General features: G+C 53.8%; 1 protein-coding gene across 2 annotated transcripts in view; it reads left to right on the forward strand.

The window, feature by feature from the left end:
• The window catches only part of NPC1 (NPC intracellular cholesterol transporter 1), a 50,286-nt gene that overhangs the window by 36,448 nt on the left and 810 nt on the right, over positions 1 to 13,028 (forward strand). For both annotated transcript variants that reach the window (XM_070049761.2, NM_001082071.1), the window contains 13 exon segments: positions 634 to 823; positions 1,212 to 1,394; positions 2,038 to 2,152; positions 3,664 to 3,791; positions 3,892 to 4,032; positions 7,529 to 7,618; positions 8,026 to 8,216; positions 8,451 to 8,566; positions 9,167 to 9,296; positions 9,507 to 9,707; positions 10,779 to 11,010; positions 11,657 to 11,770; positions 12,358 to 12,520. In XM_070049761.2, the coding sequence (XP_069905862.2) occupies positions 634 to 823; positions 1,212 to 1,394; positions 2,038 to 2,152; positions 3,664 to 3,791; positions 3,892 to 4,032; positions 7,529 to 7,618; positions 8,026 to 8,216; positions 8,451 to 8,566; positions 9,167 to 9,296; positions 9,507 to 9,707; positions 10,779 to 11,010; positions 11,657 to 11,770; positions 12,358 to 12,520 (1,994 nt within the window).

Raw genomic sequence — 13,028 nt, forward strand, 5'->3', positions numbered from 1 at the left:
CAACCAGGTTACAGCCTGGTTTGGGCGAGGCCAAAGCCAAGGGCCTCATCTGGGTCTCCCACGTGGGAGCAGAGGCCCAAACTCTTGGTACTTCCTCTGCTGCTCCACCAGGCACATCAGCAGGGAGCTGGTTGGGAAGTGGAACAGCCAGGACTTGAACCAGTGCCCACATGGGATGCTGGCATTGCAAGCAGCAGCCCAACTCACCATACCACAATGCTTGCCCCGAAAAAGAATATTTAACTGTTCTAGGCCTTGTGTAATTCCATATAATTTTAGTCACCTTGTCATTTCCTACAAAGAAGTCACCTGGGATTCCGGTGGGTATTGTGTTGAATCTGTAAAAGTTTTTCAGTTTTGTTCCATGAGTTTATATCTTCATTATGGTATACTTCACTTAGAAACAGAGCCTGAAGCACTTTTAGACTTGTTCTAAACCTGGGTTAAGCAGTAGAAAATTCAGCATGTGTGTCTGGAACTATGGCCATCGCCCGGGAGTGTCTCACATTCCGGTGAGCAATGAAGAAGGCCCACGTGCGGTGTGGCCTCTGTGTTGGGAAAGTGCAGGAAACATCTCTTCCTTAGGTGTTACTAAGCTTTAACTGAAAATAGGAAATTTTGCTTACTCTTCAGGTTTATTAATTTTGTGAAAAACTACGAGAATCCAAACCTGACCATCTCTTTCACTGCCGAGCGCAGTATTGAAGATGAACTAGATCGCGAAAGTAACAGCGACGTCTTCACCGTCGTCATTAGCTATGCCGTCATGTTTCTGTATATTTCCCTGGCCTTGGGGCACATCAAAAGCTGCCGCAGGTTTCTGGTAGGTGGGGGCTCAGTGTGTCTCGTGTGTGTGTCCGGGGAAATGGCTTAGCACAGCTTGTTGTCCTATTTTGCTTCTACTTCTAAACTGTCGTCAGTTCCATATTTTCATCGTGTGTAATGTTGGTTTCCTGCATCCGTTTTCTTCAGGACCAGTTTTTTGACTTAAAGTGTATTTCCATCCAGGTTTTTCTCACTTGTCTGTTCTGTCACCTAACAACGCAAGCTCGTGAACTGTGTTCCTAGGGAAGCCCTCGACATTTTCCCACACCTTCTCTTGAACTGGGAATCGTACTCCTAACTCTGGGTGGCATGTGCCCTTCTAAGGAAGTGAAAGTGAGGCCAGCAGCCCCTCTGACGGGCGCTCTCTGCGTGCTCGCCTCTCTCAGGTGGATTCGAAAGTCTCCCTGGGCATCGCGGGCATCCTGATTGTGCTGAGCTCGGTGGCCTGCTCCTTGGGCATCTTCAGCTACATTGGGATCCCCTTGACCCTCATCGTGATCGAAGTCATCCCATTCCTGGTGCTGGCTGTCGGGGTGGACAACATCTTCATTCTGGTGCAGACTTACCAGGTGTGTGTGCGTGTTCTCATGGCGCTCGGTCCCCGTCCCAGCGCCTGCCTCTGTGCACGGTGAATGAGGGTGTGAGGGGCTTTGTGTTCTTTCCCTGGGGGGCCCTTTGAGCTCCATGACTTGTTCTGCATCGGTGGGGACCAAGAAATTCACTCTTCCCTCTGGCTGGCAACATAGATATCAGGTGACAATTTGGTTTTAATTAATGCCTTTTTTGCACATGCACAAAAATGGCTATCCCATGCTTTTGGAAACTGTTTCGGGAATGACTGTTGCTAAAACAGTCCTCAGTGTAGCGTGCAGAATGGCAGATTTGCTGTGTGCAGAGGCGCCACTGAGGAGGGGGGAGAAAGTGGTCTCCAGCGGCGTCATGCGGCCCCTGCCTCAGAAGTTCCGTGGCGTGTAGGTGTTACTTGGTGTCCCAGGTAGTTTTAGATAACACGCTCGCATTTCTCACCTGGAACCTAGAGCAGTAGTTCAGCAATACTCCGAATAAATTAATATGAGAACATACATTTGCCAAAATGTATGTACTTAGAAGCCACTGTTACTCAACTATCTTTTTTCTTTCCTGTTGAGTTAACGTAGGTAGCCTTGTTATTGAGGGACGTTAATGTTGCTTTTACTTTTTGTTTTTCTCAAGAGAGATGAACGTCTTCAAGGGGAAACCCTGGACCAGCAGCTGGGCCGGGTCCTGGGAGAAGTAGCTCCTAGCATCTTCCTGTCCTCCTTTGCCGAGACGGTAGCATTTTTCTTAGGTAGGTACACTTTCCATTCTGTGTGTCCCATAGTATGCCGAGCTGGGTGTCGGAGGATGCCGCTTTGTGCTGCCTCCGCTTCTAAGCTTTGTTCCCTCATTGGAAAGTGTCCCTGACTGGACCACAAGAAAAATTGCTAGCAGTATGTGGGGTGTCATTTTGTGGGTGTCTTCTTTCTCATGTTAAGTTTCAGAGCACTGTTGATGCTGGGGTTCAGGATGACAGACCCTGTAACTCTTCTTGTCATCTCCCCTTTGGGGTGCCCGGTGAATGTTAGTGTTTGAAAAATGGCCTCCAGTATAGTGCAGAATCCGTCTCAACACAAGGCACTAAGTGGCCACTCCCAACTCCACAGGTGTCGGTGTGCCCGATGCCCTGCTGCTGTTTCCATGGGTAGGCGGTCCTTGGAAAAGCAGCTTCCTGCGTGAGCAGAGGTCCTTGAATCTCAGTACAAGGAGCAGGAAGGAACTGGGACAAAAATTCACGTTTCTTTCTAAGTTGTGTCTGGAAAGATCACCAAATAGATGTGGCAGTGGGGCTGCCTGCCCGTCTCTGTGCTGCAGTCAGGGAAAAGCATCTGTGTCCTCCATAGAGGAGGCTGAATTAGAACCCTCCATCCAAACAGGACCTGGGGTCCACAATCACAGACAGGATGGCCGTGCGGCTGCCAGGTCAGCTTTCACAGGCTGATGAATGATCGAGGCGGTATCCCGTCCACACACACACACACACATCGAGGCGGTATCCCGTCCACACACACACACACACACATCGAGGTGGTATCCCATACACACACACACACACACCCCGCATCAGCATGTCACCTCTCATTTCCACAAAGCCTCGTGCTCGTGGAACCCACAGCCATTATCTGGGACCTTCTGATGGACACGGATGCACCCTGGAGTTATCTCTTCATCTCTGACAGAAGAAAAGCAGAGCCTGGGTGATGACAACAGCAGCTGACACTGTGCCCCAAGGCTGGACTGCCCTTGGCGGTCAGCGGGAGTGCACCCCACACGTGTGTGTCCCATCCAGAGAGGCAGTGAGGTGTGCTCAGCCCAGGGCTGCCGGCTCTGACTTCTCTTACCCCCGAAACCACATTGGGTATCTTTGACTTGGAGCACCCTTGTCTGACTGTAGACTGCTTCTTACTGTAACTCACTGGGAGACTGAAGTTGTTGACATACTAGACAGGAATCCCTGTCCTTCTCTGTGGGCAGCCTGGAAGGGAGAAGGCCTGTGTGAGCAGTTCGCAGATTTGAGTGATGCACCTGGATTTCAGCAGTATGGGGCTTTGGCCCAGGAATGCACGTTTTTAAACCCCCTGCGTGGTCTGGTGCTGACAAATCTTAGAAGACAGTTTATAGACGCCACTCCCTGCTCTGGCCCGACCCCCGTGGTGTGTTCGCAGCGCGGGCGGACCTGTCTGGCTCCTTGGCTCTGTCCGCCGAACCCTGTGGAGTCCTCTGCCGTCAGGTGGCTGATGAGAGCGTCCCTTGCCCTTGCAGGAGGCCTGTCGGTGATGCCGGCCGTCCACACCTTCTCCCTGTTTGCGGGGATGGCGGTCTTCATTGACTTCCTCCTCCAGATCACCTGCTTTGTGAGTCTTTTGGGATTAGACATTAAGCGTCAAGAGGTAAGTTGTCACCAGGATTGCAGACCTTTCTATTTGATCTAGACCTAGATGAAGCAGCCAGAGCAGGTTCCGTGACCCGTGCTCCTCTCTGTTCCCTCAGAAAAACCAGCTGGACGTCCTGTGCTGCTTCAGGGGTGCAGAGGCTGGGACGAGCATTCAGGCCTCCGAGAGCTACTTGTTTCGCTTCTTCAAAAACTCCTATTCTCCACTTCTGCTCAAGGACTGGATGCGGCCCATTGTGGTAGGAGCCTGCCTGTGGTTTCTCTCGTTCTCCCCAAAATGGATTGTCACATGCCTTCTAAGAAACAGCTGGGGAAGGAGATTCTGACAGCTGTTAGAATACGCATGTGGGGGCAGGTGTCATGGCACAGCAGGTTAAGCTACTGCTATGACGTCAGCATTCCATACCAGAGAACCTGGTTGAGCCCTAGCTACTCCACTTCTTTTTGTTTGTTTTTGTTTTTGCTTGTTTTCGTTTGAAAGGCAGACTTACAGAGAGAGAGAGTCTTCCATCTACTGGTTTATCTCCCAAATGGGCACAATAGCCGGGGCCGGGCCAGGCCAAAGCCAGGAGCCAAGAGCTTCATCTGGGTCTCCCATGTGGGTGGCAGGAGCTCGAGCACTTGAGCCATCTTCTGCTACCTTCTCAGGCACAAGAGCAAGGAGCTGGATTGAAAGTGGAGCAGCCAGGACATGAACCAGCACCCGTATGGGATGCCAGTGCTGCAGGTGGTGGCTTAATCCATTGCATCACAACCCCAGCCCCACTACTCCGCTTCTGATCCACCTGCCAATGCCCCGGGGAAGGCAGCAGGTGATGGCCCAGTACTTGTGTCCTTTCCACCCATGTGAGAGACTCAGGTGGAGCTCCTGGCTTTGATATGGCTTAGCCATGACCATTGCAGGGAGTGAAGAGGTAGACAGAAGATCTCTCTCTTTCTCTATCTCTGTCTCCCTCTCTGTCTCTGTTTCTGTCTTTTCCTCTCTATCACTCTGCCTTTCAAATAAATAAATATTTTTGAAAAAGAAAGATATATACTGGGTGTGTATGTTTGGTGCTGTGGTTTCAGATTCTGCTTGGTACATTCACATCCCATATCATAGTCCCTGTGTTCAAGTCCCAGCTCCTCCACTTCTGATCCAGCTCCTTGCTGATACACAGCCTGGGAAGCAGCAGATGATGGATGGCTTAAGTACCTGGGTCGCTGCCTGCCATGTGGGAGACCCTGTTGGAATACCAGGCTTCTGGCTTTGGTCTGGCCTAGGCTCAGCTGTTGTAGGCATTTTGGGGAGTGAACTAGCAGATGGTTCTGTCTCTCTACCTTTCAAATAAAGTGAAAAATAATTTTTTAAAGATGTATTTATTTATTTATTTGAAAGGGAGAGCTACAGAGAGGCAGAGAGAGAGAGAGGTCTTCCATTTGCTGGTTCACTCCGCAAATGGCCACAATGGCTGGAGTTACACAGATGCAAAGCCAGGAGCCAGGAGCTAATTCTGTGTCTCCCATACAAGTGCAGAGGCCCAAGGATTTGCACCACTGCGTTCAGACCATAAGCAAAGAGCTGGATCAGAAGTGGAGCAGCCAGGACTCAAACAGGCACCCATATGGGATGCCATCACCACAGGTGAAAGCTTAGCCTACTAAGCTACCACTTTTTAAAAAAAATTTAAAATTTATGTACATATTTATATAGGTACAAAAACTTGAAATATTTTTCTAGTGAGATTTTTATTAGTGTAAGCAACAGTTCTTTAAGTTTTTATCTCAAAATAAGTAGATTTCCAGAGCTGCAAATGTAGTCCAGTGAGGAACCAAGTTCCCTTGCCCCAGTTTCCTCCAGGGGTGCATTTTACATAAATGTACTCCCACACCAAATCCAGGACTATGACACAGGCACACCGTGTGTGATGTCTACATTACTACACATGCTTTATGGTTAACCTTCTCCTTCTCTCTCTGCTTTTGAAATAAATAAGTAAAAATAGTTTTTTAAAAAATTTAAATAAATATTAATGGAGCCAGCATTGTGGCACAGCAGGTTAAGTCACTGCCTGTGACACCAGCAACCCATATGGGTACTGGTTCAAGTCCTGGCTACTCTACTTCTGATCCAGCTCCTGCTAATTGCCTGGGAAGAACAGTGGAAGGTGGCCCAGGTGTTTGGGCCCCTGCACCCACATGGGAGACCCGGATTGATTTCTAGGCTCCTGGCTTTAGCCTGGGCCATCCTCAGCCTAGCCCTGCTCTGGCCATTGAAGCCATATGGGGAGTGAACCACCAGATGAAATCTCTCTCTCCCTTCCTTTCAAATAAATAATGAACAAATCTTTTTTTTTTTTTTTAAGTTCACCTATGCTTTATCTAAGCACATGCTTTCCAATGTGCTTACCTTGTTTTGACTTGATCATCTCTTATGTTTTAGGGTTTTTTTTAGAAAAAGATTTTACTATTTGAGAGGCAGAGTAAGAGAGAGAGGGAGAGAGAGAGAGAAAGGTCTTCCATGGGGCCAGCGCTGTGGCATAGTGGGCTGAACACCTGTCTGCAGCGCCTGCATCCCATATGAGCACCGGTTCCTATGCCAGCTGCTCCTCTTCTGACCCAGCTCTCTGCCACGGCCTAGGAAAGCAGCAGAGGATGGCCTGTGTGCTTGGGCCCTGTTCCTGCATAGGAGACCCGGAAGAAGGGTCCTGGCTTCAGATTAGCCCAGCTCCAGCCGTTGTGGCTATTTGGGGAGTGAGCCAATGGATGGAAGATCTCTATCTCTCCCTCTCCCTCCACCTCTCCCTCTCTCTCTCTCTCTCTCTGTAGCTCTGCCTCTGAAGTACATAAATAAATCTTTAAAAAGAAAAGAAAAGAAAGGTCTTCCATCACTGTTTTACTCCCCAAATGGCTGCAATGGCTGGACCTAAGCCAATTTGAAGCCAGAAGCCTAGAGCTTCTTCCAGGTCTCCCACGTGGGTGCAGGGGCCCAAGCACTTGGGCCATCTTCCACTGCTTTTCCAGGCCATTAGCAGAGAGCTGGACTAGAAGAAAAGCAGCTGGGACTTGAACCGATGCCCATGTAGGATGGCAGCATTGCAGGCAGAGGCTTAGCCTACTGCGCCACAGCACCGTCCCTGCAGACTAAGGTTTAAGAACATTTGAGGATGGTGTTGGGCAGTGTGTGGCCCTTTTCCATTAAGATCTCTGCAGCCCACGTGTAGAACTGTCCCATCACCACCCAGAGGTCTTACAGTGTCCCCAGGCCCCCTCCCGGTCACTCGCATTCCGTGCAGGGACTTTATATGGGTTATAGACTAGATGTAGCTAGCAGTGATCATCTGTCACTTCTCTACTAAAAAAACATAAATTCATGTCTGGTGATAGTACGAAGCAATAGTGGTACCTGGAACAGTGAGTATCAGTTGGGAACGATGCTAAAGTCTGGATCACCCGTGGGTTTTCTTATTGAATCCATGCTGCTATCTGTTGCAGCAAGTCTGTTAATTCTCCTGATGAAGAAATAGAAGCCAGGTGCAGGGTCTTTGAACTCTAAGTACAAGGCTGGGATTCGAACCCACAAATTTTGGCTCTGGATACTGTGGCCCAGATACTACCCCCGTACTCCCTGTCGTCTCTACACGTTATGTAAACTTGCTTTTCGGTTTAGAAAAATCCTGCTTTTTTGCATGTGTTAAAGATTTCTTTTCTGTCCCTCAGCTTGTTGTGACACTGAACAAGCACTTTTTCTTCCAGATAGCGGTATTTGTGGGCGTTCTCTCGTTCAGCATCGCAGTCCTGAACAAGGTGGAAATTGGATTGGATCAGTCTCTCTCAATGCCTGACGTAAGGCCCTGTCTTTAATGAGGCTTATGTGGCTGGTGATGAGTTTTTCAGAGCATGCTCTTGAGTGTTTCCAGCCAACACCTGCCTGGAAATGCAGACGCACACAGACTCCCTGGCTTTTAACGGGAGCTGCTGTATCGCGGGGCAGTGGGCTGCTCTGGCATTGGGAGCTTCCGCCCTCAGGGCACAGCCATGGATTGGGAGCCAATGGCCTTGTGAGGCAACCTCCTGACCGTGGACAGGAGGTGGGGGAAGGGCGGGGGGAGGGGGATGCCCTGGCTGTGCCGGGAGTCCCGAGTGCAGGCCGGCGGTGTCGGGCAGCCTGGGCCCTCTGAATTCCTAGTGGTCTCCGTCTCGCTTGTCCTCAGAGCGTTTAGACCCCCGCCGTCCTTCGGTCTGTCTTGCAGGACTCCTACGTGGTGGATTATTTCAAGTCCCTCGGGCAGTACCTGCATGCGGGGCCGCCCGTGTACTTTGTCCTGGAGGAAGGGCACAACTACACCTCCCTGCAGGGGCAGAACATGGTGTGCGGCGGCCTGGGCTGCGACAACGACTCCTTGGTGCAGCAGATATTCAACGCGGCCCAGCTGGACAACTAGTCAGTACCGCCTCGCCCCTCTCTCGGGGCTCCTTTCAAAGCCCGCGTTCAGTCTCGGCTGGCCTGAGCGCTGCCTCTCGGAGGCCTACAGTGCCGGGGGCTCTGGTGGTGGTCTCGTTCCGGGCTCTGCGTGTCTCTCTGGGCGACTGGGGGGGGGGGGGCGTCAGGACGGTTCTGAAGTGGGAGGCGTCCTCCGCGTGGAGCTTGGCGGCCATCGCTTCCTCCTTTCCCCAGCACCCGCATCGGCTTCGCGCCCTCCTCCTGGATCGACGATTACTTCGATTGGGTGAAGCCGCAGTCGTCTTGCTGCCGGGTCTCCAACGTCACGGAGCAGTTCTGCAACGCCTCAGGTACCGTCGCTCCCGCCCCGCGGCTCCCTTCCTCCCGGAACACCTTGGCCTCGGCATTCACTAAGTGTTTGCATCTCTCCTCAGTACATGCCCATGCTGGGTCTTCCGTCCCTCGCCACGCTCCCCTACCTCACCACGTGTGCGAACTGCCACGTGTTCCTGTCCCTGCACCACTTGGGGCTGCAGGCTGCATGCGGCCCACAAGGGGACTCCGGCTCCCAGATTCGGGTCCTCATCTTGCCCTGACCACACCCATTGCTCTGACGGGCTCTGGCCTTGGCTGTCCTGTTTGTCACTGCTGCTGCCTGGTGTTGTAGGAGTGTTGGAAGTCTGGAATTCTCCTAACACGTGCGAGCCCTGGTGTCGGATGACACCAGTCGTGGTCAGCACTGAAGCAGACTCTGCTGAGTCTTCCTGAGGTTTTAAGCAGTGTGTCAGACTCAGCAAGCAGTGGACCACGGGGGGCGGAAGTTTCTGGATAAGGGGAGAGATTTCGGGAGAATTCCCTCCCTTCTTAGTATTTTTTTCGTGCTTTTATTTAAAAACACTATCAGAAGCCTGCTCCTCTAACGCGCGGCTCCCCCCTCGTGTCTCCGCCAGTGGTGGACCCTGCCTGCGTCCGCTGCAGGCCGCTCACCCCAGAGGGCAAGCAGAGGCCTCAGGGGGAGGACTTCATGAGATTCCTGCCCATGTTCCTGTCTGACAACCCCAACCCCAAGTGTGGCAAAGGGTAAGTGGCGCCGGCCGCCTCGCACCAAACAGATGCAGTGAGGCCCAAGCAGGCGAGAGTGGGCTGACACCTGCCTCGCTCCCTGGTCGGGAGGCCCAGCTGGGTGCCACCTGCGAGCCAGGGCGGCATGACTTCACTGGGCTGCCAGGGCTCAGCTGCCATGGGCGTCGGGCTGGGAGCCGCCTCTCTGACGCCCGTCTCTGTGCCCAGGGGACATGCTGCTTACGGCACCGCAGTCAACATCCTGGGCAACGGCACCGAGGTCGGGGCCACGTACTTCATGACCTACCACACCGTGCTGCAGACCTCGGCCGACTTCATCGACGCCATGAAGAAAGCCCAGCTGATAGCCGGGAACGCCACCGCCACCATGGGCCTGAAGGGCAGCCGTTGCCGGGTGTTCCCGTACAGGTAGGGCGGGGTCTCAGTGGGAGGCCAACCCCCAGCTTCAATTCTGCACACAGGGGAAGCAGTTCAAGGGCAAGAAGCCAGAGTCACCGAACTTCGTCCCCGCCGACCCTCCTAAAGGAGACCCACAGGGAAGCAGCCCCCAGAGGCCACACAGAGAGGGCTGAGCCCGCATCCTCAGCCAGCGACACTGACACCCGTGTGTCCCCGCCTGCTCAGTGCTTTTGGATGGAGTTTTCTTGTTTATTCCGTTTTTTTTTTTTTTCCCACACTGGCAAGAGGATATTATGTATGATTTTATATATAATATTATGTACTGATTTTGGAGAATACCAAAAGGTAGAAGAAACAAGTGGTTTTAAAAAATTGCTTTAACCACTACCATAAGCTTGCTTAAAGAAGAGCTGGGTTTTCTGTGGAAGAAGCTGCAGATGGTTGGCGCCTCGGCTCACTTGGCTAATCCTTTGCCTGTGGCGCCGGCACCCTGCGTTCTAGTCCCCGTCGGGGCGCCGGATTCTGTCCCGGTTGCCCCTCTTCCAGGCCAGCTCTCTGCTGTGGCCAGGGAGTGCAGTGGAGGATGGCCCAAGTGCTTGGGCCCTGCACCCGCATGGGAGACCAGGAGAAGCACCTGGCTCCTGGCTTTGAATCAGCACAGCGCGCCAGCCATAGCAGCCATTTGGAGGGTGAACCAACGGAAAGGAAGACCTTTCTCTCTGTCTCTCTCCTCTCTCTAACTCTGCCTGTCAAAAAGAAGAAGAAGAAAAGAAGAAGAAAAGAAGAAGCAGCAGCCGCAGAGCGGGCGTCCTGACTCCTGGGAAGCACCGCTTAGCTTTGGCGGGGCCTGCTCCGAGCTGTTCTCGGGAGAGATCGGGACTTGTTAGTCTGGGTCTGTGAAGTGACAGAGATTGGGCCAGCAAGCAGAAACCTCGCAGGAAACACGTGTGCGGCCGAGCGGCCCCCGCAGAGCCGTGGCATGACTGGGGCGGGGCTGGCACACGGCCAGGACGTTCTCCGCCAGGGCCGCCCCGGGGCAGGCGCTGGGGGCCCTGACGGAAGCTCCCCTCTCGTCCACAGTGTGTTCTACGTCTTCTATGAACAGTACCTCACCATTCTGGACGATGCCGTCTTTAACCTCGGCGTGTCCCTGGGAGCGGTGTTCGTGGTGGCCGTGGTGCTCCTGGGCTGTGAGCTCTGGTCTGCAGTCATCATGTGTGTCACCATCACCATGATCTTGGTCAACATGTTTGGGGTCATGTGGCTGTGGGGCATCAGCCTGAACGCGGTGTCCTTGGTCAACCTGGTGATGGTGAGTCCCTGGCTGTCCCTTAGCCCCTGGCTCCTCTGTCACTCATAGGAACGGGGCCATGGTGTCCACGGAAACCATAAAATGGGGCAAAATCCCAGGTCCAGCTGTGGCTGTCGGAGCACAGAGGTGGGAGAAAGCACATCGCTGTCCGTTTATCCCCTTTCGGGCAGCTGTGGTGCCGAGTCCTGGTGCCCCGACAGCAGAGGCGTGCTACCAGGGCTAGCCTGGGCACTGCTTCATTACCCTCTAGGGACGGGGCAGTGTGCAGCCTAAGGGCGTTCACTGTTGATCCAGAATATTGCCCTCCCCTGGGGCTGTCTGCCCAGTTCCCAGTGGCTGGGTGCTTTTTGATAGTTAAGTGACAGTCTTGCAGCTGTGAGCATTCCAGAGGTGATAGGTGCACATCCAGCTGGGAGTCCCGTGGGGCCGGGGTGGGGACAGCCAGGAGCGACAACAGCGTGCAGGCTGCGCAGGGCCGGCTGTGGCTGGGAGGCTTTGGCACCTCCCCCACCAGATGCACACACGCCCTAGGACCCGGGGGCACAGGCCGTGCTGGGAGCGGGGGAGTGGGACTCCAGCACACATCGCAGGGGCGAGGGGCACCGCACCAGGCAAGAGCCCTGCTGAGGGAAGTGCTTTATTTCAGAGCTGTGGCATCTCCGTGGAGTTCTGCAGCCACATAACCAGAGCGTTCACAGTGAGTGGCAAAGGAAGCCGAGTGGCCCGCGCGGAGGAGGCGCTCGCTCACATGGGCAGCTCTGTGAGTATCCCGCAGGGCGCGCCCAGGGCTGGGACGACTCCCGAGGAGGAACTGAAGTTCGGAGACGTGCTTTAGAAAGCAGCTGCCAGCGAGGCCAAGTCCCTGGCAGTTCCTGGAGCAGCTGCACCTGGCACCGGTGTGTGTGACTTCTGTAGCAGGGAAACCGCGAGAAGTCAGATCTGCAGGAGCTGCACGCGGCACAGGCTCGAGCCCAGGGTGCAGTGTGGAGCTGACGTCTGCAGCGTCTCCCAGTTCAGCTCTGTCCCGGGTTAGCCTGGCCGCCAGCCCCTTCTCCTCTGTGGAACAGAACGTTAGGAAAAGCTAACACTTCTGTTTCCGAACGCTCCGTGTGCACCTGAGACAGACGTGTGTCTGCAGACAGGAGGCAGTGCCGCTGCAGAGCAAACAGCCTTGCACTCATTCATACCTGAGCCCGCTCAGCCTCGTAGAGGCACAGGGAGACTGCAGCCCCCCACCAGGGTGCCCGCGCCGCCGCCGCCTCCTTGAATATGAGAAATCCCGGCAGAGAAAGGGCTCAGTTCCGACAGACGGGTACCAGCGGGCTCTCACGCGCTCTTCTCTTTTAGGTATTCAGTGGAATCACACTTACAAAATTTGGAGGGATTGTGGTGTTGGCTTTTGCCAAATCTCAGATTTTCCAGATCTTTTACTTCAGGATGTATTTGGCCATGGTCCTGCTGGGCGCCACGCACGGGTTGATATTCCTCCCGGTCTTGCTCAGTTACATAGGTGAGCGTTCTTAGTCTTAACAGGGGCAGGAGGGGGGAGCGTGTTACTAGGGGGAAAGCTACCCTAAGGCATCGTTCCGTGCTGGTGGGCATCTGACAAGGAACACGGGGTAAAAAAAATTCCGAGAGGCGAGAGGAGCAGTCTGCTGGCTGATGACCGGCCAGCTGGTGCAGTCTCGCTGCTCGCCCTGCCTGCGCAGGGGGTCCAGGGCACACCTTGAAGCAGTCTGCGGAGCAGCAGGCCCACGCCCGCCTCGCGGGAGCAGCGTGGGCCCTTGCTGCCCGCACGGTGGGACTGTCCTCATCAGCGGACGACGTCTGTGGCCACTGCCACTAAGTGACCGCGGCTCCCAGAACACGGCTGCGGCCTTGATTTATGACTTGTGCTGGACTAGAAGGCTGAGAAGAGGGGCTTGCTTTCCTCTCTGGGGCAGAGAAACTGGCCCCGTGAGTCTCTGAGCTACACCTTGGCTCCCGCAGTGACTGAAGAGTATTCTTTTCCCCCACAG

Source organism: Oryctolagus cuniculus, chromosome 10 (assembly GCF_051225735.1).
Source record: "Oryctolagus cuniculus isolate XC-2025 breed Fujian yellow rabbit chromosome 10, ASM5122573v1, whole genome shotgun sequence".
NCBI lineage: Eukaryota > Metazoa > Chordata > Mammalia > Lagomorpha > Leporidae > Oryctolagus > Oryctolagus cuniculus.